Source organism: Empidonax traillii, unplaced genomic scaffold (assembly GCF_003031625.1).
Source record: "Empidonax traillii isolate 1590-97213 ecotype Southwest subspecies unplaced genomic scaffold, ASM303162v1 scaffold236:size2090792, whole genome shotgun sequence".
NCBI lineage: Eukaryota > Metazoa > Chordata > Aves > Passeriformes > Tyrannidae > Empidonax > Empidonax traillii.
The window spans coordinates 778,322-802,833 of NW_020955429.1; the positions used below are offsets into that span (position 1 = coordinate 778,322).

Consider the following 24,512-nt stretch of genomic DNA (forward strand, 5'->3'; position numbering starts at 1 on the left):
GAAGCTGAAGGTTCTAAAAGGTTTATCTGGGGAACTGATAAAAAACTGATAAACTGTCAGCCTGATCTTGGTGCCTGGAAAGGCTATAGAACAAATAGCCTTGGAAAATTATCTTAGGTGCAATCAGATGGTGGTTACAGGACAACCAGAGGACCAGATCCAGCCAGCATGGGTTTACAAAAGGCAAGTCCTGTCTGACCAACCTTATCACCTTCTATGACCAGGTGACCCACTTAGAGGATGAGGGTAAAGCTGTGCATGTACCCTGGACTTCAGCAAAGCCTTTCACACTGTCTCCCACAGCATTCTCCTGGAGAAGCTGGCAGCCCACAGCTTGGACAGGGGCACTCTCTGCTGGGTTAAGAACTGGCTGGATGATCCAACCCAGAGAGTGGTGGTGAATGGAGTTACTCACCTCGAGTGCTGTGTCCACTTCTGGGCCCCTCTCCACAACAAAGACATTGAGGTGCTGGAGCGTGTCCAGAGAAGGGCAACAGAACTGGTGAAAAGTCTGGAGCACAAGTGTTAAAATGAGTGGCTGAGGGAGCTGGGGCTGTTCAGCCTGGAGAAAAGGAGGCTCAGGGGTGACCTTATTGCTCTCTACAACTGCCTGAAAGGAGGTTGTAGACAAGTAGCCTCTTCTCCCAGGCAACTAGTGACAGGACAACAAGCCAACGGCCTCAAACTGCACCAAAAGAGGTTCAGGTTGGACATCAGGAAGAATTTTTCACTGAAAGGATGGTCAGGCATTAGAGTAGGTCACCCAGGGAAGTGGTGGAGTCACCATCCCTGGAGGTGTTCAGAAAACAACTGGATATGGCACTTGCTGAATTAGTTTGACAAGGTGGTCATTGGTCAAAGGTTTTCCAACCTTAATGATTCTGTGATTAATTATAAAGTAACATTTCACTAATATATAGTTTATATAGTATTTGCTGCCCAAATGAAGGGGAAAAGAGCGCAGGCAATAGATGTCTAGCAAACCACACGGATCACTACCCAAAGTACTAAATCAACAACTGGGATTAGTGGAGCCCTTTCCTGCATCTTCCAAGAATGTGACAGGTCCTTGCAAATGAAGCCACTGTTTCATGAAGCAAGTCTAAGCTACGAAAACTCTCAGAATAAAAACACTGCTGAGCCTGCGCAGACCTACACATCTCAGTGTACCCAGCTGTACCAAGCTGTACCTACAGACACTGCTCTGTAGCTGCACCAGCCCGGCAAGGAGCAGCACAGCAGCTCCCACAGGACCCTGCACCTGGTTAGTAAAGTCTGGCTCTTGGGAAGGCTTACTGGGTTATACACAATCCCACGCAATTAAGTTGGACAGCTTCCTGATGTGATAAGGTCACATGAAGAATGGGGTATCCCCTAACACTGCCCTGTACTTCCAGTGGGAAGGGTACTGCAGGCACCCTGCACCCACTGCACTGGTACACAGGCAGTTCCTTCAGAAAGACTGCGATGAATTACTTTACTGAAGCCCACTGACATTCTCATATAAAAAGCAGCACACAGGGGCTATGAATAACAACATGATTAATAGCACTGTGTTTCAAGAAGCAGGACACTAGCTGCTAGCTACTATGACAGAAACGTACTTCTTAAAATTTTGGATTCAGCTTTTCAGATTCAATCGCATTAGTTCTAAAAAATAAAAACATATAAAGTTGCAAATGGATTCACTAGCCCATTGCTATAACGTCAGCAAAGGTTCTACATTTCTACAAGCACATGAGTGCAGAGAGCATCACTTGACTCCTGCTGTGGAATTGCTAAAGTTCTGTCCAGTCCTGCTGCAGCAGAAACAGAGCTCATCCAGCTTTCAGCACACTCTATTTGGAGATTCCAAACACCATCAAAATACACAAATAGCAGAGAAGCACAGAATTATTTAGGTTGGAAGAGATCGTCAAGTCCAACCTATGACCAAACATCACCCCATCGGCCAGACCCTGGCACTGAGTCCAGTCTTTCCTTCAACACTTTCAGGGATGGTGACTCCACCACCTCCCTGGGCAACCCATTCTGATGTTAAACAACCCTTTCTGTGAAGGAATTCCTTCTGATGTCCAACGTGAACCCCCCAGGCACAGCTTGAGGCTGTGTCATCTTGTCCAGTCACTTGCTGCCTGAGAGAAGAGACTGACCCCCACCTTGCTACAAGCTCCTTTCAGTTAGTTGTAGAGAGTAGCAAGGTCTAAAGTATGTATTTTATATATCATAAATGTGTAAGCGTACTTTTTATTTAAATTCTTTCCTTACTCTACAGGAGGTTCACTACCAGTTAATCTCCTCTTGTGTTTCCGAGGCACAGAGGTTACTCTCCCTCTTCCCTCACCTGCACTGATTCCATCAGAGAGGGTAAAGACCCTGACTAAGCAAAAGCCCCTGACTGGTCTTCTCAGCAAAACACATAATAAGCACATGCCTAACATCAGGTATGCTTTACAAATCCTATCAGCTTTGCTGAGTGCAAATGGATATAAATGAATGCTTTTACATTCTTCTGAAATAGGCCTGAAATGAAGACAGTGCATGGGATTCTCTGATGCTACCTAGAGCTGACCAGCAGCTCTGTGTGTCAACATGACACATCCAGGTGACAAAACCCAACATGCAATCCCATCATGACCCAGGCTGACTGGCTTAAGAGTTCACTGGTAGTGTCAGTGACTGCTTCCCTAAGAAACAAGAAATACTGTAACTTGCTCAGGTTTTGGATTTTGCTCCAAGTTGTGATTAAGCAGCTTTTGATGGATTTTTTAAGGTGTGATTCACTGTATAAAAGCAGGACTCTCCACTTTTAGCTGAACAAACTTCCATTGATTTATCAGGCATCTACCATTTTTGCCTCTCAGACCTTTCATGGTTTCTATGTGCTGTTAAACTGCCCTGTCCAGCAACATCTCAAACGTTCTGATTTTTCTATCACCCCAAATGATAACATGACAATGCTCTACTCAAAATTCTAATTTAAGCTTAAGTCATGCAGCAACCCCAAAATGAGCAATGTAAATTATATCTGAAAGCCCAGTCTCAGCAGGGAGCAAACAGCAATGTGCTGTGGGAATCCTAGTGTCTCTCATGCACCATCCCTTCACTGCTCCAATCTAATAGGGAATCTGAGTTCTATCCAAAAAGCAGAAAAACAGCAAACCAGAAAAACAGCAAACAAAACCTTTTCACCATGTTTCCTAGGACTGCAGAATCGCTCCAATCTACATCTGTACCCAGTGTCTCCCACCAAGCAGTGGCATGGAATAAAAAATGCCCCAGAAGATGCCACTATTAAGAAATGGTATTTTCACCACTGGCTGCTTTATCCTCTAGCCATCAATGGGGAGAGATAAAGCAAAAGGAAGGAAAAGTAACGGCAAAGGCAGAAGGAAAAGAATAAGGTGGGAAGGGGGATGGAGGCAGGGAGGGAAGTAACCCTGGAATTGCACCAAAAGCTGGAATGTTGCCTCCGTACACACTACCCAGGAAAAGAAATATTCACAAGCTGCGCCTAACAGCACGAGGCAGAACAAAGTATGCCCACAACAAGTCTGCTTCATGCTGCTGCCAAACTTGGCACGAGTGCTGCACACAGTGCAAGGTCAGACTCACAAGCTGAATAGAGAAGCAGATGTGGTCGAGGGTAACACAGACTAAGCTACGTGTTTCCTCCTAACATAACACAACAAACTGGGAACAGGGACACCGAGCCATCTCTAGAGGAGGGGATTTCTAGGTTTCCTCCCCACATAATCTTCTGTACACACCAAAAACCAGATTCTTCCTGTTACCATGGCACTATTTCATCACTGATGTCTGAGCACAGTTGTAGGCACACAAGAGGAAGACACCAAATCCTGAAGAGGAAGGTGGAGAAGAGACAAAAATTCAGCAGTTCATCACCACATAGCCCCAGACAGGTCCTCTGGAGAGGGTATGTAACAGCTACCACTGACATGTGGCAGAGATGATGCCACCTGAGCTCACACAGGTCAGTCCTGGGCCTCGTATTAACTGGCATGGGTTTAGACAGGCAAATGACACTTTTCTGGAGGACCAGGCTGACTTTCCACTTTCTGACCTTCCATTCCAATTGCCCATTGCTTGACCAGCCTCTGAAGGGGCGAGGAGAGGTGATGGCACTGTTACAGTGACTCACCCGTTCAACCTGGTTTACTTTGTGATGATAACTACAGCTCCAAATACAAATGCCAATTAAACCCTGGCCTCAGGCAGATGAGCAAGGGCACTTGACAGACTTGTTCTACCATATGCTTCCACACATCACCTAGACACTATTGGCCCAAGCTTTTTAACATTTCCTTCCCAGGATGTACAGAATCTGTACGCCCAAGAACCATACTGACTAGACAAATGTTGCTATCAGCAGGTCTTAGGGAGAGTTGGGAAAAACTCATACGAGGCATCTAGGGTTCAACTACTACAGCTGGCTCAAGGCACATCAATGAATGTCCCTGAAAGGCCCATTCCACTCTGCTTTTCTCCTCTAGCTGGGATGGTTGCTTTCCTGACCTTTACAGTGAGCTGGATTGTAGAAGCCATCACTGAAAGCTAACCCTGCAAATAGGAAAGAAACTGATCCTGCTCACCACACTGCTCAAGGGAGCTTAACAGAAACAGAGCCAAGCATGCATACCACGCAGAGGGTAGGTCCTTTCAGTAGCAGCACCAGCTCAGACCTGACTGGGGGGGACTATGAAACTGCACCTCTAACCAGTCAAGTAGTGTTAGGCAGACAAAATAACCTCCAAAACTGACACACCTAACACAGTACTTCTTGACATCCTCACAGAAAAGTGAGATGAAGGGAATGTTAAAAAGACAGCAAAAACCATGGCATTTGCTGCCTTCTGGGTGTCTATTTTTAAAAGACTCTGTCTCAAGTGTTCATTTTGCTGCAAGTTTATTGTTTTGCACCTTAAAAACAAGGGTTCTGACTTTCCATAGCCCTCCACTCTCTGCAGTCACTTTCGCCTGTGCAATGTGTGAGCAGCGTGGGTGTAAACACTACTATTCTGGTTTGGTAGCATTTGCCACCCACTTTGCCAAGGTGTGAAAGACTGCACAAGGTGCAAGGCAATGGTGAGGGTGCTGTTTTACACAGCTCCTACACCCATAGTAATATGGTGCACAGATACACAGAGAGTGAGAGGGCAGAAGGAAAGGTGCATCAGGTATCTGCTGAAAAAGCAGTGTGACAAGAGGGCTCACCCAGCACAAGAAGCTCCACTGATTCTTCATTCTTGCCCTCCACGTCATCTGGTGTGATAATAAGGCAGTAGTAGAGCCCACTGTCTCCCCACATCAACTTCCCAATCTGCAGGTCTGCATCTGGAAGGCAAAAAAAGAACAGTCAACCTTTCCCTCCAACACCTAAAGGAAGAACGAAGCACTGAATGCACAGTGTCCACCCCTGTGTCCTAAATCCACTTAATTTCCTTACTAAGAAGAAGGGTTAATCTTATCCTGAACATCACAGTATTCAGGAAAAAAAACAACAGGCTCGGGACTTCGAGCTGCAGGTGGGAAGATAGATAATGCTGCAGAGGTGGCTCTGCAAGTGCCAAGAGCAGAAGGGGTAACTAATGTCACTCTCTATCCTCCTCCACAGCCTGGAGTCCCAAAATATTTACGTCATTAAAGAAGGGCTTAGACATTGTCTCCCCTACAGCACCTCAGTCATCTGCCAGAGGTTACACAGAGACAAAGGAAAACACTCCTCCTTGCTGAGGCTGATCATACACTCTCCACTCCAAGGAGTCTCCACTTCTGGCTAGGAGGTCTCCTGAGCCATGTAGAAACCTTTTACTTTGGAGGGACAAGGTTTCTCACACAGCCTTCCAGACCAAAATGTATCGGGACGCTGACACCCTTTATCTCCACCCAGCAGGACTTCGCCCCACAGAAATCTCCTCTTTTTTCACTGCCCATGGCTGTGTGGCTTCAGATTCATTATAGCTAAAGTCCAGGGCTGAGCAAACACAAGGTGTAGGATAATTTGAGCATTTTGAAACTGGGAAAAAAAATCAGTGGGATTTGTAAGGAAGAAAAACCTAGCCTGCAGAGACTGAATTCATATCTCTCTTGCTGGAAATCTCTGGATTTCCTTTGCTAAGGAAAACTGATATACAGAACAATATGCAGAAGCCAGGAACGAAAACATTCCACTTCGTTGAAGGGAAAAAAAGAATTCTGTATCTGGGTTGGAGACCTATATGGAGACTAAAGAAAGTGCCAAGGGAAATTACCTTTGGGTCTAGGGTTGGTTGGCTGGCTGAATCCTGAATGTCTGACATACAATACCTTCCCACAACTTTTCCTAAGGGAGTTAACCGGACAATTACTGCCAGACTCCAATATCACAAATTGCTAAAGGTCCATTCCAGCCCCCACCAAGCATGACTAGTGTAGGAGAGTTACCGTGGACAATGCTGACATCTCTTTCCTTATAGAAGTCCCCTATAGTGATGGCAGATCCTTGTTTGGAGGCCACAACACGGACCGTCCTTCTGCTGTCCACACAGTCCAGGTAGGGATCCCAGTCCAGGTTCCTCTTGCTCATTGTTTGTAACCCAGAGGTCACCATTCCCAAAGCTTCTCCCATCCGGTCCTGGCAGTAAGATTTGTACCTCCACTGCACCACAGCTGGCTGGGTGGAAGAAGTGGAGAAATGGCAGCGAAGCAGAGCAGGCTGAAACAGCATGGCCACCTTCTTCTTCTCAGGCACAGTGACCTGCAACCCTTCCACCTCAGCTAAAAGACAAAAACATGAGTATCATATGCCTTGGCACTGCTTGAAGAGGGAGCTACTGCATTTTATCATAGCATCATTCTCCCCACATACATCAAACTGCCCATCTGTTTCAGGTGCTAAGATGCAATATTCCTCAATGTATGTTGTAAGTATGGATGTTGGCAGCACAATTAAGTTTGCTTTTTCCATAGCCTACAGCCACAAATAAAAATACACCATGATGGGGCTGAAGGTTCAAATGTAGCAACCTTATGTTGCAGAGTCCCTAACACAGTGGTGTGATGATTCACAGGTTCTGTGGCAGGTTCACAGATAAGGAAGAGGTATTTTAGGGATGGCCATGCTTCACTTCTACAGCAGGTCTGCCAAGGGGTCAGATTCCAAGTTCATAACAATGCTACTGCAGAATAAGTCACCTCCCCTCCCAATTTCAGTGGCATCACGCTTCCTCTTTGTAAGTCAAGCAACACACAGCGCCTGGCCCAGGTTGTTGTGCACTGGTGCCCAGTTAGTGCTGCTTGCTCTGCCAAACTCTAGAGATGCACGAAGGAGTGGATCCAAATCAGACAGCTCATCCTAGGGCTGGCAAGTAGCGCTGAGAGAAATGGCTCCATGTGGGAGGTGTGGAGAAAAATGGCCCAAACACTCAAGTTTTTCACATTCCCAGGGAGAAGAGGGATCTCAATATGTAATGTTAATCTACCAGATGACAGGAGAGCTGCAGCCTGGAGCTCTGATGTATTAAGGCCACAGAGAAGATGCATGGTAGTGCTGCCACATCCCTGTGTAGCTTAGGGAGAAGAGAGAGTCAGTGTGCAATGTCAGCACAGAGCCCTTGGGAGAGCGAGGTACTCCATCTACCCACAGGGAAAAGGCCAAAACTTGCCCTGCACGCCCTTCACTGCTTCCATCCTTGTGCTGCAGGCAGCAATGACTGAGAGCACTTACACAACACTGGAGGAAAGGGAACCAGAGTCAGTATTGAAAATACTGGTGATGGCTCTCTACACTCAGTTCACATGCACCCCAGAGCAGTGCATGGTGAAAAAGAGGATAAGACACAAAAACCATTCAAGAGAATAGAGCAGAAGAGAAAGTTTACACAACATCTGGAGAAGGGACTGATGGACTTCGGGAAGCTTAGGGAGGAATAAAAGACTGAGGACAAATAAAGGCTTCCTGATGTCGGGAAGCAGTAGAAGAGAAGGGAAAATGCCAAGAAAGAAGAAATCCAACAGAGTAAGAATAGAGTATCAGGGTTAGTATAGGAAGCAGAAGGATAAGCAGGATGACGATCATGGAAGCTTACATTCAGCTGAAAGAAACTGAAGAAGGTGTCTCAGCCCAGGTCAAAATAATTTCAAAGGACTGGAGTTGCAAGAGATTAAGAAATGATGTAGAGAAGAGAGGAAAAGGAGTCAGCAAAAATAACCCACCCACTCCAGAAAGTGAAGATGAAAAGGAGATGGAAGTTGGCCAAAGAAAATGAAATGACAGGAGGTATCTTTAGAATGGGGGAAAAAAAGGCGTAGACTAAAGCACTGGAGCTTGAAGCAGACAGAGAGCAATAAATGCATCAACAGTATGACAACAGCAGGCATGAAGAGACAAGGTCAAGTTGGAGACAGCTGCAAACCTGAAAAGCAAAGGCAAGCAGAGATTGCACAACCAGGATTCAGAACCAAAGGAAAGTGAAGAGGTTGGAACAACAGTGAATGTTAAATTCAACATTTTATCTATGTACAAACTACTAATCACAACAAAGTCTAAAAATACCACTTGGGATAAACCCACAGCATGGACAGAGCCTAGGGGAAAGCTTATTTCAGACAGGCAAGATGGTCCCTGACACTAAAAAAAAGTTACTGATCTAGGCAGGATTTGACGCTGGGGACTACTATGTGAAGGCCTGAAGTGCACGGGGGGGGGCTGTGGCATTTGCACATAAATGCTCTATTACGCACAAAATGAATGCATGACATCATGGATATAGTGCTTGTGCCACATGGAAGCTGCACAAGAGATACTAGTTCTGCCAGAAGCGCTTGGACCCAAATCCAAACCCTGAAGTGTGGGTGTTCTCCAGAGTACCACCAAACACAGCTGAGAGGCAGGGCCATGAGGCCGCTCCTGTGCTTTCCCAAGGCACAGGCAAAGAGATAATTAAGGCAGTGGTCATTGGGACGTTTCTGCCAGGCCTCCTCTTCCCAGGGACCAACCATAGGGGCTGTGTGGCATTAAGGGAACGACAGCACGTGCTTCTCAAGGTGAACCAAGCAGCGATGTCTTAGTCTCTCCTCTCCAGAGATTTGTGCTTTCTGGGTTGCATCTGGATGCAACAGACATGACGAACACCTTGAAAAAATAAATGGGCCCAGGTCAGACCTATGTCTGGCAACTCTGTGCCTGACCCCTCACAGTCTAAGGCCAAAGCCAGCATGTGACATGAGCTGATCAAGTGACTCATCACATTACCTCAGCTTCAGGGATAAAACAGTGACACACTGAATATTTAAATCTTTCCCTTGTGAACCAAGTACACTGCTTAGTAAACACTGTGCTTTCAGCTAACCATGCACTGTAGACCTCCTTCCCTGTTAATGAGATTAATGAGTTTGGCAAGCCAGGACTGCTTTAATAAATGATTAGCTGAGCTTTAGCAAATTCTCATCTGACTAACTTTCCCCACTCTACCCCCATGTGAATGTCTACATCAAGAAAATAAATGCAGCTTTTGGGAGAACATAGGAATTTTTTTTCTAGATGATTCTTTTTCTAGCTTTTTGGAGATGTGCAGAAAATTATCTGGCATCTTCTATATCCTATCCCAAGCTCTTTATTAACTTCTGAAGTATTATTTTCGGATTCTTTCCAGGAATAGCATTTAAGAGCAACACAGTGCCTCAGACTGAGAGCCTGGAGCAGTGGAAACTTTAGATCTATTTAAGTCAAATTACATACAATTATATATGGCTGAACTGGGAAATGATACACCTGTTATTTCCTCTGCCAAAAAAAAGACTGGAATTGCTTCATGTAGCACATCACTGCTGTAACAGTGTCCATCAAAAAGGCCAACAGGATGTCTGACAGCCTAAAGACAAGATGGTGGCTTTACACGGATCAGTTATGTCCATGCACAGGAATTATAGTGGCCTGCTTAGGACCTCCTCACCTTCAAGAGGAAACCGTGACCTCAAAAAACTTCAAGAGATTAGCCAAGATAAGAAAAGCCTCAGATGTATCACAGTGCAGAACTCTGGGTTGTTAATGTAGCAGAGAAAAAAAGTGAAATACGTGAAAAATAATGACAAGCCGAGTGACAGCACCGTGGTAGCTTTGTCTAGTTTAATATAAGTAGGACTGAAAAGAAATTGAATTGTGTTGTGCTATGTTTTGATTAATGCAGACAGAGCAAGATTAACCTTTACTTCAAAACCATCACAGAAATGCAATTCCTGCACTCCAGAGAAGCAACCAGTTCATTGTGAATTTCATGTTTGAAGTTTCACAAGAAAAAAAAAATCTAGCTCATGGGAGTACTGTAACCATTTTGCTTTCCTTCCTTCTTGTTCTCCTAAATCCTCAGAAAAAGGTCTGAAAATATTAATCAAGTGCACCTTAAAAACACAGATATCCTAGAAAATGAAAAGAATCCATGGTTTTGTGTGCCAGTCCCAGAGAAAAAGCTTAAAAATAGTCACACTTTAGAAATGTAACTGTATGGGGTCTGTCTGCTTCAATTGGAAACATGCATTCATCTCTCTCTGATTCTTTTCCTAAACTATCCTCAGATTATGCATTCAAACTATGCAATCAACACTACACACAAGCTATCACTAATACATTTCACTGGTGATTAAAACAAATTCCAGGAAGTGATTACAGAGGGGATATTTGTAAGGGCGCCTTTGAGCCTTGTGAGTCTGATCTCCATAAGCGCCTTCCCTGAGCAAAAGGGAGAAAGCAACTGGGAGGTGATAAGTGAGACTTTTGCTTTGCCCTTGGCCTCCAGAGAAGCCTATGCCTCCCTGAGGTGAAATGAATGCCAGGAAGACTTACCTCCACTACACAGCCTTCAGTTAGCCTCTATTAATAGAATCACAGAATAGTTTGGGTTGGAGGGGACCTTAATGATCATCTAGTCAGAATAAAATTGATCTAAAGCACCAATCCCTGTAATGGTAAAGCCACGTACTGTAGTGCAGCCTAACAGGTCTCAGGCTGCATCCTTCTGGCATACCAGATTTGAGTCCAAGAGAAGGCAGGACACATTATTCTTCAGGTCTATTCTTCAGGTCAGCATGAATCTTCCTACCTACTCCTAGACCATACCTAAGGGCTTCAGTGGAAAAGCATACACTCATCGGTAAGAGACAGTGCCCTTAGGGCATGGCTTATAACACCTCCATGAACAAAATAAACTGTTGGGCAAAAGGATCTTTGTTTACTGCACCTTGGCTAGTATGCATCATTTAGAAATGTCCTTTCCCCCACTGTTGAATACTGGCACACCATCCACGCTTTCAATTGTGGATCAAGCCTGAATGAGGAAGTGCAAGACCTGGACTTTGAGATCGGAAAGTTAGAGAGGATAAACAGATGTGTAAGCTGATGAATGGAGAGCCAGTGGGATCACTAGGACTGTGTTGTACAGATTCTTGCCTACTCAAGCTGGACTAAATCCAATCCATGTAATTTATCAGCAAAAGCCATCACCATCAGATTGTGTTGAGTGCCTTTTGGGAAATGAATTGGATGGCTTGGTCTGGTTCCTATCAGAGTTGTATTCTTAGCTACATGACCACTAATTGTGTAAATGCATGGTTCTGTTTTTCACAGCTCCACAGCAAAACCAAAAATTTCATCTCTCTGACTATTTAACCTGGAAAGGGGAAAGCCAAAAGCAGCTGCAGAGAAGCATGGTCCTGCACACCCAGCATAGAACCTCAAAAAAAGAAAAACCAATCCATGTAGGACAGCCCAGGCTGTGCAAGCGGACTGGACTATTCCATGCTCTTCCCCATTCTCTGTGGTGCTGTTCCCAGGTACCCCATGCTCCTGACTTTGGTCTCTCTTCATCAGTTTCCCTGCGCTCCTTACACTCCCTTATGACCTGCCCCTTCCATATATTCACAAAGGTCACCCCAGATGTTCTCAGGCGAATTATCTCAACTCTGGCCACCAGATCAAATCCACCCTCTCTTATTATTGTCTGAAAGATGTTACTTTTGTCAGATGCTTCATGATTTAAAGTGTTGGTTCAGCATCCCAGAATTCATGCTCAGAACTATCACTCAGCAACTGATCCCCACCACACCGGAGAACAAAGGAAAATAGATGGGAAGAGCCTCTCCAAGCTTTATAACACCAAGCATTAACACCTGTCCTTGGGATAGCATTGGGATATCCACTGGTGCCAGTCCCACTCAAGGTGACCTCACAGGAATAGAAAGTAAGAAAAATGTGAGATTTCTTCTCCGTTATGCTACACGTATGCTCTGTGAAGCCAGGAAAGGGAAGTCAGATGAATATTTTGTATCAAGACAGAAGAGACAGTCCATCCATCTCCCTGCTTTCCCAAGAAGTGTGCTCAGTTGGCCAGGAAACAGCAAAGCACAGCTGTGCTCCAGCATGCCCCCTCAGCCTGCTCTCCTGAACTCTGGCTGGGGATGCTGAGGTATAAATACACCCACCTCTCTACTACACTATTGCACTGCAGTGCCTCATCTGCATAGGGAAAGTAAACAGGGACTAAGCCCTAAATTACTGGTAAAAAATTACTTAGGAGAGAGAAAAGACTCCATTTCAACATGGACTGTCTTCTAATTGTAATCTTTCCAAGTTTAGTCCAAGTTCTGAGGTGGAAAAATATTATTCTGCTTGTTCTGTACGTAAAACTGGAGCTCAGCCTCCAGTGCAACACTTCTCTCTAGTTTTAATTGCATTAGAAATTACAGCATTATTAAGAAAAACAGTAAGCACAAGGAGAGGACTCATTCCAGAGTTAAGCTGCACTTGGTAGTTTACAAAAACCAGCTTTACACAGAGCCTTAAGGACACTTGGCAAATTTTATCTTCTTTCTATAGAATGAGAACACAGTCCGACACATATCTTAACCTATGTGACCTCACAGGAAGGAATAAAGGATGACCCGCTCTTCATCCATTTGCTGTTGTTATTAAAACACTAGCTTTAGAAACGTGGGAGAGTAAGACAGGAGGAGGAGAAGCCAAACCAAATCCACTGTACCTCACGAAGGATTTTTTGAAATTGCAGTAGGAACTCACAATGCACAAAACCAAACAAAAGATAAATGCAAGAGCCAAAAATTAAAGACAAACAAAGGACAGAGAGGAATTACTGCTGGGAGGAAAGGAACTGCAAATGCTGATTAGAAATTTCTCAGCCCACCTCGAGGAGGGAGGAGGGGAGAGAAGGGGACGGAGTGCCTTCTCTTTCTCTTTCGTGCTCTCTTTTGTCTCCCTGCTTCCTCTCCCCTATCTTGCACTCTTGTCTCCTACCCCGGCCCCTCCACCTCCCAGCCCCCACTTCTCTTTCCAAGAGCAGAGTGCACCACTCAGGCTGGATTAGGGCTCCTTACCTTGATGCAGACCTTTCATTCCTTTGCACAGCCACTGGGGAGAGGAAAATCTTGAATCCATGTTTGCTAGCCTCCCCTCCCTTTCAGTGCACACACACGCTCACAGTCACACACCTTGGCTTATTTGCTTTCTCTCAGCCATGAAAAAGGACAGTAGCACCTGATTTATTGCTGGGCAGCAGCGGCCAGAGGCTGGGGGGGAGCAGGCAGTCTCTGGCTGCTTCCATCTCTCAGTACGCAGCTGTGGATAACCTGTTGCCTCCGGAAGCCTGTGCCCGCTGGCTCTCGACTGCATCAGCAGCATGCAGAACTGCCTCAGAACCCCAGGGCTAGAGGAAACGGGAAGGTCTTCCTACTACTGCAGCACCTCTCTCTCTCTGCATTGATCCTGCGTGCTCCGAACAGCGGTCGCTGCCAGGAATCGTGAACTACCTTCGATGGAGGGAGGAAAGTGTCAGCAGCCCAGTCTTTTAGCCTGATGGAAAAGTCCTGATCTATCCGCACATGTCCTTCTTTAAAAAGAAGGAGGAATGTAATGTCACGTTTATCTTCACCCTGTACTCCCTTCCCAGTCCCTGTTTTATCAGCTCACTACTATGGCTAGTGGGAAAGCAGTGGTAGTTGTGAGTGCGCTGGCACTCCAGACCAACTAGGTAAAGCAGGATACATTTGGAAGCAGCCAAACGACAGGGAGGGAGGGAGGATGAGCTGGAAGCTGCTGAAGCCCCAGATGAAGCCATGAAACCCTGGAAGGGAGCAGTAGGCAGGCATCGGTATTGAAGATGACTCAGAGTGAAAAAGCAAGGAAAGGGGTGGGTGGGTGGTGGGAGAGAGGTGTTATGACTAAAAGCCGAATTTACTGGTTGTGAATACTAAATCTGAATAGGAAGAGGGAAGAGGCTGAGGTCTTCTTTGTGGGATACATCGGTGGCGGTGGGAAATATATGTCACTTAAACCAAGTGTGTCTGTTTCTTTCAGCTGTAACCAGCCTGCCTGGCTAAGTCATGGTGCTGCAGCTTTTCCTAAAGCCTGCTGCTCCTGCCTGTGCCTGGCTGCTGCACCGGCTCACAGGAGACAAATTTTTGTCCCTCAGAGAGGGTTCCCTCTTTCCTCCCTGATTCCCGGCTGCCCCGCCGCTCTCATTCTCTTCTAATCCTTCTCTTTTCCTCGCTGTCCAGGTCTCAGACCCAGCCCCTTTTCAGCTTATTCCCCCTGCCCTCTCCCCCTCTCCGCTCTCCTCTCCGGCTCCCCTCCCCCTGGCTTAGGGAGGGAGGGCTCGCCCGATGGGCAAGAGGTGGTGGGCGAGCTGGGCTGTGGGGGGAAATTCCATCCTGCGGTCACAAAGGCCTGGGCGCAACTGCACCGTCACGGGAAAGGCCCCCCTGGAGGCCGGGGTAGAGGCAGGGCAGCCCCCTGCTCTCGCACCTTGTAAGGACGGCGTGTGCGGTCAGGACACCGCGTAAAGGAGAAGTTCCTGCGATTGTTCCCGGCTCGGCACGGGCAGGCGAGGGGGAGTCGAGGATTTGTCGCCATCCCTCCTGCACCGCGGCCAAGGACACTCTAGCTCCCTCGCTTTCCAGCTGCCTTCCCGGGCCGGCTCCCACCTTCCCCGCCGCCTGCTCGCTTCTCTCCCGCCAGCCCCGCGGCGAACAAGCGGCCCCAGCGCCCCGCGGGCCACGCGGAGCGAAGCGCGAGGTCCCCTCGGACCTGCCCCGGGGGCCCCTCGGACCTGCCCCCAGAGCCCCTCGGACCTGACCCAGGGGGCCCTGGGCGGGCAGGAGGCGCCGCTTCCCCCCACGTCCCCAGCCCCTCTCCGCGAAGTCTCCGCAAACTGCACCGCGGGACGCCCTAAAGCAGCCCCCACCCCACACCAACTCCCTCCGCGCTGTCCTCCCGCAGCATCTCCCCAAACCCCCCCATTTTCTCCCTAAAGAAAGCCGCGGAGCTGGGCAGGCTGGGCACGGCACGGGCACGTCGGGGCCGCCCGTGGCCCTACCTGCGAGCCACAGCAGGACGATCCATCCCAGAACGTGTCCATCCATCTTTCCCAGTGGTCCAGGCGGCGCGGGGCGGGAGGGAGGGAGGGAGAGGCGCGGGGGCGGCCCCGCTCGGGCAGCCGCCTCCCCGCAGCGCCGGCCGGGCTGGCGGAGCGGTCGCGCTCTGTGGCTCTGCTCCTGCTCCTGCTCCGCTCCTCCCTCGCCGCCGGTGCCCGCGGCCGCCCCCGCGGCTGTCCGGGCGCGGGAGGGGGATGCGGCTTCCCAAAACGGCTTCCCGAAACTGCTTCCCTCCCTCCCTCCCTCCCTCCGGCGAAGGCGCGTTTCGGTTGCCAGGTGCCGCTCCTCAGCCTACGGGCACCCCGGCACATTCCTCCGCAAATCCTTCAGCCTCCCCTTCCCCCCGGCATCCCTCCACTTCTTAGCGAGGTTCTTATAACTTCTAGTAAGCGCTGAGTTGTGGGATGTTAAGTTGTCGTGCCAACATGATACTGGGAGGGGATGGCATTTTGGGGGGGGGGGGGGGGGGGGGGGGGGGGGGGGGGGGGGGGGAGGGAGGGAGGAAGGGGACAGCCAACTAGATTTACAGCTAAAAATGACATTTTAGAATATGGATGTTGCTTGGAAATTAAATGGTCCTGGCCACAATGAAGCCACATGGATACACACACAAGGTACTTAAACCTTTTAAAGATTCTTTGAAAACTTAATAAGTCCGTGGAATTATTCATAGGCCTAGAGCTGGCTAAAATAGCATCATGCTTCCTTTGGTGGCTCAGCACCTTCCAACATGGCACTCACCAGCACATGTTTGTGTGTTGTTCACCCTCAGGCATTTTTCTTGCAGGGGCTTGGCTGGTGTTCGTAACCAAAACTGGTATGATGCAGATATCAGTGATCCACATGGGAGACGGGAGTAGTCTTCAACTTCATCTCATCGGGAATCAGCCAAAGAACATGAATAATTCTGATTTTCCTACTGCAAAGCACTGCTAAAAGGGTGCACAGGGGTACTTGAAGGAAAACTGTACAATCTATTTTCTTTCTAGCAGGTATTTTCCAGGTGCTTGTAGATCCCTCATTTTGCTTCTCAGACTAAACTTCTCTATAGGCAAGATAAGCTTATTTTAAAAAGTGTGAATGGAAAAAGATCAATAATTTCTGAGTGAAAAAGCATGTTTGCTGTGATAAAAAAATGTGTTGAAACGTCCTTGGCTGTTTTTAAACAGGTGTAGTCCCTCTGTTAGCATAGTTAAAATGGAATTAAGCAAGGAGACAATCCCTAGGCAGCTGATCTGTTTTCAAGTGTTTTATTCGGAGCTATTCAATGTTATTTAAAAATATTTTCAAATGGAAGCTTATTTTTATTCAACATTGCTTCAAAAAAAAAAATACACACCCACCCCAATCACTGTTCTGATGTTCCTATGACCTGAGATAACTGTTTTGCAGTACTAGCTAAAAGTCACTATTAAGAACTAAGCCCCTGCTAACACTAAATCATGTGTGTGTGCAACAGCCCACAGAGTTGTTCTCTTTCAGCACACAGGGATCTGACACCTCATTGCCTTTGTCCATACTTGCAGGTGGAAGACAAAGTAGAAACTCTCATTCAGGCCACAACTTCAACCTCCAGAAATACATGTGGTTCCAGAAAACTGAGGAGGGCCTGCCTCGCCATTGTTACATATCTGTAGGATACTATCCATGAAGGGTTGAATTAAGACTCCTAAAACATGAATATAAATCTATTTTTCTCTCCCCCCCTTAGCCATTTTTCCCGATAACCCTCAAAATTTCAAGCAAAATCCTGGTTTGTTGCCTTTTTGTGACTTAATTGGCCAGGAGTCTGATCCAGTTTCCTGAGGCAATGTTGATGTTGATATTACCTCATCTGTTTAACACTGGGAGCAGTACAATCCCTTATGCGTCACTATTGTTAGCTACTCCTAAGGGGTTTTTTTGTTGCCTTTTTTTTTTTCAATCTACTCCAGCTTTTGCAAATAAGTTTGGCATATATCAGTTGTGCTAAACTTTTGACTCACAACAAAGGAAGGAAAGATTTTCAATACAAGGAAGCACCATTGTTTTGCATGTAACGTTGGATTTATATCTGCTTTGAAATTCTCATCAACTCACTGTATCAACTCCTTTTTCATTTAATGTGAGCTGTCATTTGTATACATCCACGTGTGATGGATGCCCAAGCCCGGAAGAGATGTTCCAGATCTCTGTAGACCTTTGATCTGAGTATTGCAACATCTGAGCTGGCTTAATAGTTAATGTTGGGATGTTGTCTTTCCTTTTAGCCTGTTCTTGGAGACAGAAATCTGTATGACTGTAGTTAGCCCCAGTTCACCTTCAAACAGTGGGGAAATTCCTATGCAATTAGCCAGATGGCTTCAAGCCACGGCCCAGCAGGGATTCTCCGTCCCTTGAAAAACAACATACTGGCAGACTTAAACCTTCATCTCCCTCAGTAACTTCCCCATGCTTGTCCTGCATAATTTAGCCCCAGTCTGAATCTGAAGAATACTGCAATACTGTTTGACATCGCTGATACTGTGATTCCACCTAAAGGAGTTCTCTAAGCAATGGGATCATGAACAAATTCGTTTGAACAATATGGAAACAAACAAACTCACTTTTTTATTCATGCTGTAGCAGCTGCTGGCTTTTTTCTCTCCTTGCAAAGTACTTCATTCCTCCCTCCCTCCTTTCATCTTCCAGTACCAGTCTTTTGTGGTCATTTCCTCTGTTGATAAGCAGAGTCAGCTTATTAAGTTACCAGCACGTGGAATTTACACCAGCATCTCACTTAGAATGACCCATCTCGGAAACATCCCTGAAAACCCACTATGCTGCATGAAGATTTTCATGCCGTTCAGCCCCCTGGATTTCCCCTGTAGAAATTTCCATAGAAATATCAATTTCAGCAGCTTTCTGGGATGTCATACTACATTCAGCCAGTAGACACTGTTTTCTTGATTTAGTACTGAGACCAGCACACTACAGAAGTTATTAGGTGACACACCATCAATTCACAGCCTTTAGTGAGTCTCTTCAGCATAGCTACTAACTTTTTCCTCATTTGCTTTGTCACACTGGAATCTCTTTTTAGCCGTTGACAGCTTCACAGCAAGACAAACCTGAAATATATGCACTCTGGATATGTTGTTTTTTTCCGAGCTGCCTTGCTACATTTGATAGCACAGCAATACAGAGCTTTTACTTCCCATTAATGTCAGGAGTGAGGGATATGGATATACAAACTGCTTTTGTTTTTAACCATGGTGTTTGTACCATGTTTAGAATATTTAATGGAGAAATTTGACTTTCTTGTTGTAATGAACCTTCAGTTCTGTAATACAAATTCAGCATTAGAAAGAACCCAAGAGAACAATGTCTTTCTGTAGTATTTACTCCTCTGTATAAATTTCCTGTGTTGCTCCTGATCCTTTTTTTAGGTAACAAAAATCGTAGCATACCTTCCCTACACTTCGGGGGGACGTGAAATTTTCATCTAAGTCAAACACTAAGAACACGTCAGCAGTAATGATTTGTGAAGTTATTATATAGGCACACCACGATCACAAGTGAATCATCCCAGCTCACAATCCTGTGTGTCACTATAAGCAAAAATACACAGTATAGGAATAGGAAAACTCTGCTTGCGTATCTACAGATAACCAAGGAGATAACAAGTTGTTAAACCCTCTAAGGTTTTTGCTGAAGAGAAACTGTGGGCAGCACAAATACCTTCAGGGACCTGAAGTTCATAACACAGACTGTTGTGACTGTCTAATCCAGCTTTTCTAATAAAACAGGCCACATCACTTTGCCACGCTACATCAGTGTAGTTTGAACTACACCTCGTTTTGTTAAAAAAAGAATCAAAGATTCTTTGATGGAAGGGACCTCACCTTGCCCCTAATTTCATCTAACTTCACCTTCTAGTACTGCCAAGCTTGAAGACAGGGCACTCTTAAGGCAATTTCTGAACAGAGGTAATGACACTATGATCAAAGCACCCCTAACATCCTCTCTGGAAGTTCAACAGGCTGTTATTTTGCTATATGCTTGAGCTAACACCAGATCCAGAGAGACGATCTCAGGCTCAGTTGCTAAAAGCATGAAAGTAGAAGTACTACAGCATCATCATCCCTGCTTAATATTTCTTTGTTTCTCCTTGCAGGGATCAAGCTGTTAGTCCTCTTGACATAGGATCTTCTCCTTGGTGGATATCCCACTCTATCACCTATGTAATTCAGTATTCCCTCAATCTTTGTATTATGTGCAAGTAACTGTGGTGACTGTATGTTTCCTTCAAAGGTACCAACAAATATTTGGTAATATGCAGCCAAGAAAGGACCTGAGAAAGGTCTTGTGAAAAAGTGCGATTGCAATTCCTCATTTAAAATTACATTTTGAGACATCCTAAGCTACTGCTTTATCTGGAGACTGAATGGTCTCTGTATCATAAATCTGTATCCTTGATTCAGTGTGGTGTGGTCAAGTCACATGCCTCACACGTCTGAATGCATTACCTTTAGGAACCACACTTAATATCTTTTTGATGCAATTACAGACCAATGTGACAAAATCTATTTGCTGCAAACCCAGGCTGATTGGCATTAATTACGTTACTTTTCTTTAATTCATTATTGAAGCAACTCCTGTGTCAGCAGTTCTATTCTTTTGCCTGGGATCCCTGTCTCTCTGACAGGTCTGTAATTACTCAGGGCATCCTACTTGGGGCCATATCCAAAACAAGACTTTGGAAAATTTTTGTTACCTAACATTTAGAACTGCAATCTAAAAAATCCCTCATTAAGCAGCAGTTTGAGAATGAAATCACACATATGCTGTCAAAGTACATGCTTACAATTTATTTTCTCTGCATACCCAGACAGTACTGAGCACACAGATGTCTAACAAACACTCAAGCCAAGGCTTACATATATTTGGGTTGTCGAAGCCAGGTCCTTGTCTCATCAGATATTAAGGATTTCCCAGTATTTGTCCATGACACTAGAACAATGTGGTGATTTCCCTGGAGGCATGGCTTTAAAGGTATTTTATGGCATAGAGGGGATGCAGCTGTACCACACCTGGGCAGCTGGCTACCTTGTGGCTTGTATCAGCTTCAGTATTTGTGGGGTGTAGTGGTCAGCAGGGTCACAGAACTTTGCCCAGCAAGTCCCATGCACCCCACAACTCCATGACCTACTGCACTGCAGCTCCCAGCACAAATGCTACTGTTTTTGGAGAGCAGACAGGAGCATATCAGCTCTCACTGGAGTTCCCTGTGCAACCTGGAAAAACGATGCTGATACCACCTCTGAGGCCTGGTCCAGGCCATTCACAATGGGTCTAACACTCGGCAAACCCCTCCAAAGACAGGGTGATATGGCTTACCTTTAGTAAAAAGGCCTCCTTGACTCCTAGTTGATCAAAGTTACATCCTTCAGCGCATAGCTGAGGTATAAGGCACGCTGAAGTCCTTTTGCAGTTGTGGCACTGTTCAAAAAAGAAACCCAAGATTCATTGGATCAAAAGGAGAGGGGGACTAAGAGAAAGCTGGCAGCTATAGGGTACCGGTTAAATCATTCACCTGGGGAAGGGGAAACCTGCAGATTCTGATCCCTGAAACGTCTATGCATTACGTATGAAACAATATAATTAGTGGACCAGAGAGGAAAAGTTTCTCCTTTTCATCAGTATCCAGAAAATCTGTGGGTTTAAAACCTCCATAACCAGAGTGAGAAAGACATCAGCTGTGAGATTATGTGACAAAAACTTGTCTTCACACACAGAAAGAAGTGCAGAGAGACACCCTGCCCTGGCTCCCCCCACACCTGTCTCAAAAGCCCATACAACGGCCCGTTTCCACAAGTCCAAAGGCGCACAGGGACGCAATGGCAGATGAGAAAGAACCCTCAGATAGGAACTCAGAATAAAGGAAAACCTGTCCAAGCCCCTCCCAGGGCTGTCCCAGGAAAGCTGCAGCTCCAGGGTGCAGACCTGAAGCCTATCAAGATAAGTCAACACCACAACAATTTAAGTTGCAGCCTACGGATATAGGACTTGTTACAGGATGCAAGGGAAGAACATTTCAGAATTGCATAGGGCTTCTTATGGGATGCTTAGCAGAAGACTCAAAGGCAAAGAAAGAGAGAGATGTAGATGATTTGGGAAGGAACAAGTAACAGTAAGAGATGGATAAGGGGATAGAAAGACCCAGTTGCCTGTGTGAAGAGTTTGCTGGACAATGTTCTTATCTGTCATGCACAGCCCGTTCCCTTCTTCTAATTGAATTCTTTTGTAACTTTTTTTTTTTCTGAAAGGACTCCCTATTTTGCATGTATGCATGTGGGGAGGGGTTCTGGTGCCAGCCTCTAGTCAAGCCATGGTTTGGAGAGTCCCCATGCCTGGGTGACAGTGGAGAGACAGGAAGAAGTTGACTTAAATGTCAGCAACTGTACTAGGTGAGAGGGTGGTGTGCTCTCAGGGCACAGACAACAGGAAGAGCTGGGTTAGGCTGGGATTACATACTTGACCTCCCTTCAGTTGGACCTGGGAGGGTAGAGTTGCACCAGCCTCGCCTCTCTTGGACTGATGGATCTGGCCTGACTCCTCTAACATAAACACCAAATATTTCACTTTGTGGGAGGGTGCCGTAGCCCAAGACCAGCAGGCAAGTGGGTAAGAACAGATGTAGTCACTGCAATGTTTTTTGGAATAACTTTGCTCATTCTTTCTGACAAACAACTGCAAGACATATTTTGGAAACATTATAGCCGTGAATCCTGAATGAATGAAAATACATTACTGGCAGAAAATTCCAGATAGTTTTTCTGCCAACAAAGTACTAAGGTACATAGACTCTATTTTGAGATATCTGGCAAACTCTATGCATTGATGGAAAAGCACAGGCTGGCAAAGGAGTTCTCTGGACCACTTACTCTGATTTTGTAAATTCTGGAGCTGTGTTTCCAAGGCCAGGTACCTAGAACTTAAAGTGTTGGCATATCACTTAATTGAATTAACTGCCAAACAAAACAAAACAAAAAGATATATAAATACTGGCAAAACAGTTGCTGTCATCTGCTGGAATGGCCTCAGTGCTACAAATGTTATTTACAAACCAGTGTAAATGGTCCAGAGAGCTCCTTTCCAGCTAAGTTAAAACAGCAGACAACTGAAGAGTTAAAACACGAGTTTTATCAGAGGCACTGGGCACTCCTCAGGGCTCTGGGGAAGAATATTGATGACATGGTGCTCTGGAGATGATCTGTTCCCTGTTCTTTTCTGTGTCCCTGCAACCCACAGAGGAAAATCCTTTCTACAGTTTATGAATTTTATTTTCCAACCACACCTCTAGCCCTTGGAGAGCTATTACTTGAGCCTTGTGTTTTTCAAACAGTTGATGAACACATTATCCGAATTTCTTTAAAAGGAAGGGCTGCTAAAGGGTGGGTCCCAAAGCTGCACATGAGTGAAAAGAAAATGATGTGAAGAAAAATAAAACACAAGTGCACAGATGCACTCCTAGCAACAACTCTTACAGTAATACAACAGTAAATACTTGCCTTTCTGCCTGAAAAAACTAGACTTTGTGCAGATGTTTATATTTACAAGATACAAGTCATTTCTTGCAGTCTCTCCTCAGAGATTTAGCATTAATGTAGCTGGAACTAGACCTGAATATAAATTATTTTCCACAGCAGTAAAAGTAACTCTAAAAATGCTTATCTGTTTTCACCAAGGTTACATCGCTTATACATTTTTAACAATGTGATTGACTCCTGTATGTTTAACAGCAAATTTAGTAAGTGGTTCACAAACATAAACCAAACTGTTTCACTAGATTTGTGCCTCCAAAAGATTAAACTGCACCAGCATTTTTTAACCCTCTGAGAAACCAGACACCAGGGAAATGCAAGACCAATTTAATCTGACCTTACCTGACAGCAGTTCTGGCACTGACAAACATAATCAGCTAAGCCAAATATTTAAGCCTAAACAACAGCTACCTCCTTTGGAGCTGAACAGCCTTACACTACCTAACCAGAGGATGAAAAAAGTAGTGAGACTGAGAGAAAGAGGCAATGTTTTCAAGTGATTTGGAAATGCATGGAGGTGTTTCATCACCATTTTTATCCTCATGTCTAATGTTAGAGTAGATTTAACAGGACTGTGGGATAGAGAATTGCAAAGAATCTCTCAAGTCAGGGCTACATCATATTTTTATCGAGATTATCCAGACAACCCCACTGAAGATGGCTGCACAAGAAGCAGTATGATGGCTCTTGTTCTGCTGCACTACCTGCGCTCTTCAGGAACTGCAACCACATGCTGAAGAAGATCCCCCAAAAGACATGGGGACAGTGAGGAATGTGGGAGACATCACATGCCTCAGGCAAGGAAAACCAGGGCAGAAGTTAATCAATCAGGGCCTATGCCAATATTGCCACTTCAGTGTGGCCAATGAAGATCACTTGGGCTTTGAGAGAGATCAGTAGAAAGCCTGAGGTCAGAAGCAACTCTGTGCTACTTCTCAAGATGATGCAGATCAGATTATTTTCAAACTTTTTTTTATCTGAATTGTTACTCACTGTGCAAACTTTCAGTGAAGGGTCAGTTATGTCAATCAGATAGATGAAAGGAGAAAAACCCAACAACTAAAAAAAAACCAAAACAAAACAAAACAAAAACCAACCCAAAGCCACAAAAAGGCAGTCTGAACAACAGCCTCACTTTTGTATAACATAAGCTCCCAAATTATTTTTAATAAGCAAGTTTGCCTTTCCAAGTGCACACATGCCCTCTTCACATCCTCCACTTTTCTGTCATATATCTCAAAATCAAACCCAGGGTTCTTACCTGAATTTGGTCTCCACTTCTTCCTCCACTCTTTCCTGTACCTCCTGGGCCACTACCCCCATGATCTGTCAGTCCCCATTCTCACTCAGGCCCCCATGTCCTGGTAGCACTTCAAATGCTAATGGAAGCACCAGAAAAGGCACATCACTCTGATCATCTTGTCTTACAGAGTACCAGCTGTCAGGGAGCAGCAGGAGCCAGGCTGCTCCAGAAGGAGATGAAAGAATGGGAGTGAAGAGTGATAAGGT

General features: G+C 45.6%; 1 protein-coding gene and 1 long non-coding RNA gene across 6 annotated transcripts in view; both read right to left on the reverse strand.

The window, feature by feature from the left end:
* The window catches only part of ILDR2 (immunoglobulin like domain containing receptor 2), a 38,306-nt gene extending 22,661 nt beyond the window's left edge, over positions 1 to 15,645 (reverse strand). Inside the window, exons 1-3 of one of the 5 annotated variants that reach the window (XM_027888252.1) lie at positions 15,381 to 15,645; positions 6,445 to 6,777; positions 5,236 to 5,355 (exon numbers count right to left, since the gene is read on the reverse strand). In XM_027888252.1, the coding sequence (XP_027744053.1) occupies positions 5,236 to 5,355; positions 6,445 to 6,777; positions 15,381 to 15,426 (499 nt within the window). In that variant the 5' untranslated portion in view covers positions 15,427 to 15,645. Of the gene's footprint in view, positions 1 to 5,235; positions 5,356 to 6,444; positions 6,778 to 13,383; positions 13,874 to 15,380 lie in introns of those variants that run through there. The other 4 variants (XM_027888251.1, XM_027888254.1, XM_027888253.1 and 1 more) reach the window with 4 other exon arrangements.
* Positions 15,646 to 17,041: 1,396 nt separating this feature from the next.
* On the reverse strand, positions 17,042 to 24,490 carry LOC114059641. Its single transcript, XR_003571709.1, has 4 exons — positions 24,265 to 24,490; positions 20,797 to 20,898; positions 18,024 to 18,133; positions 17,042 to 17,107 (listed from the first exon to the last, which is right to left on the reverse strand). It is a non-coding gene; the product is annotated as an uncharacterized LOC114059641 (long non-coding RNA).
* Positions 24,491 to 24,512: the final 22 nt, after the last annotated feature.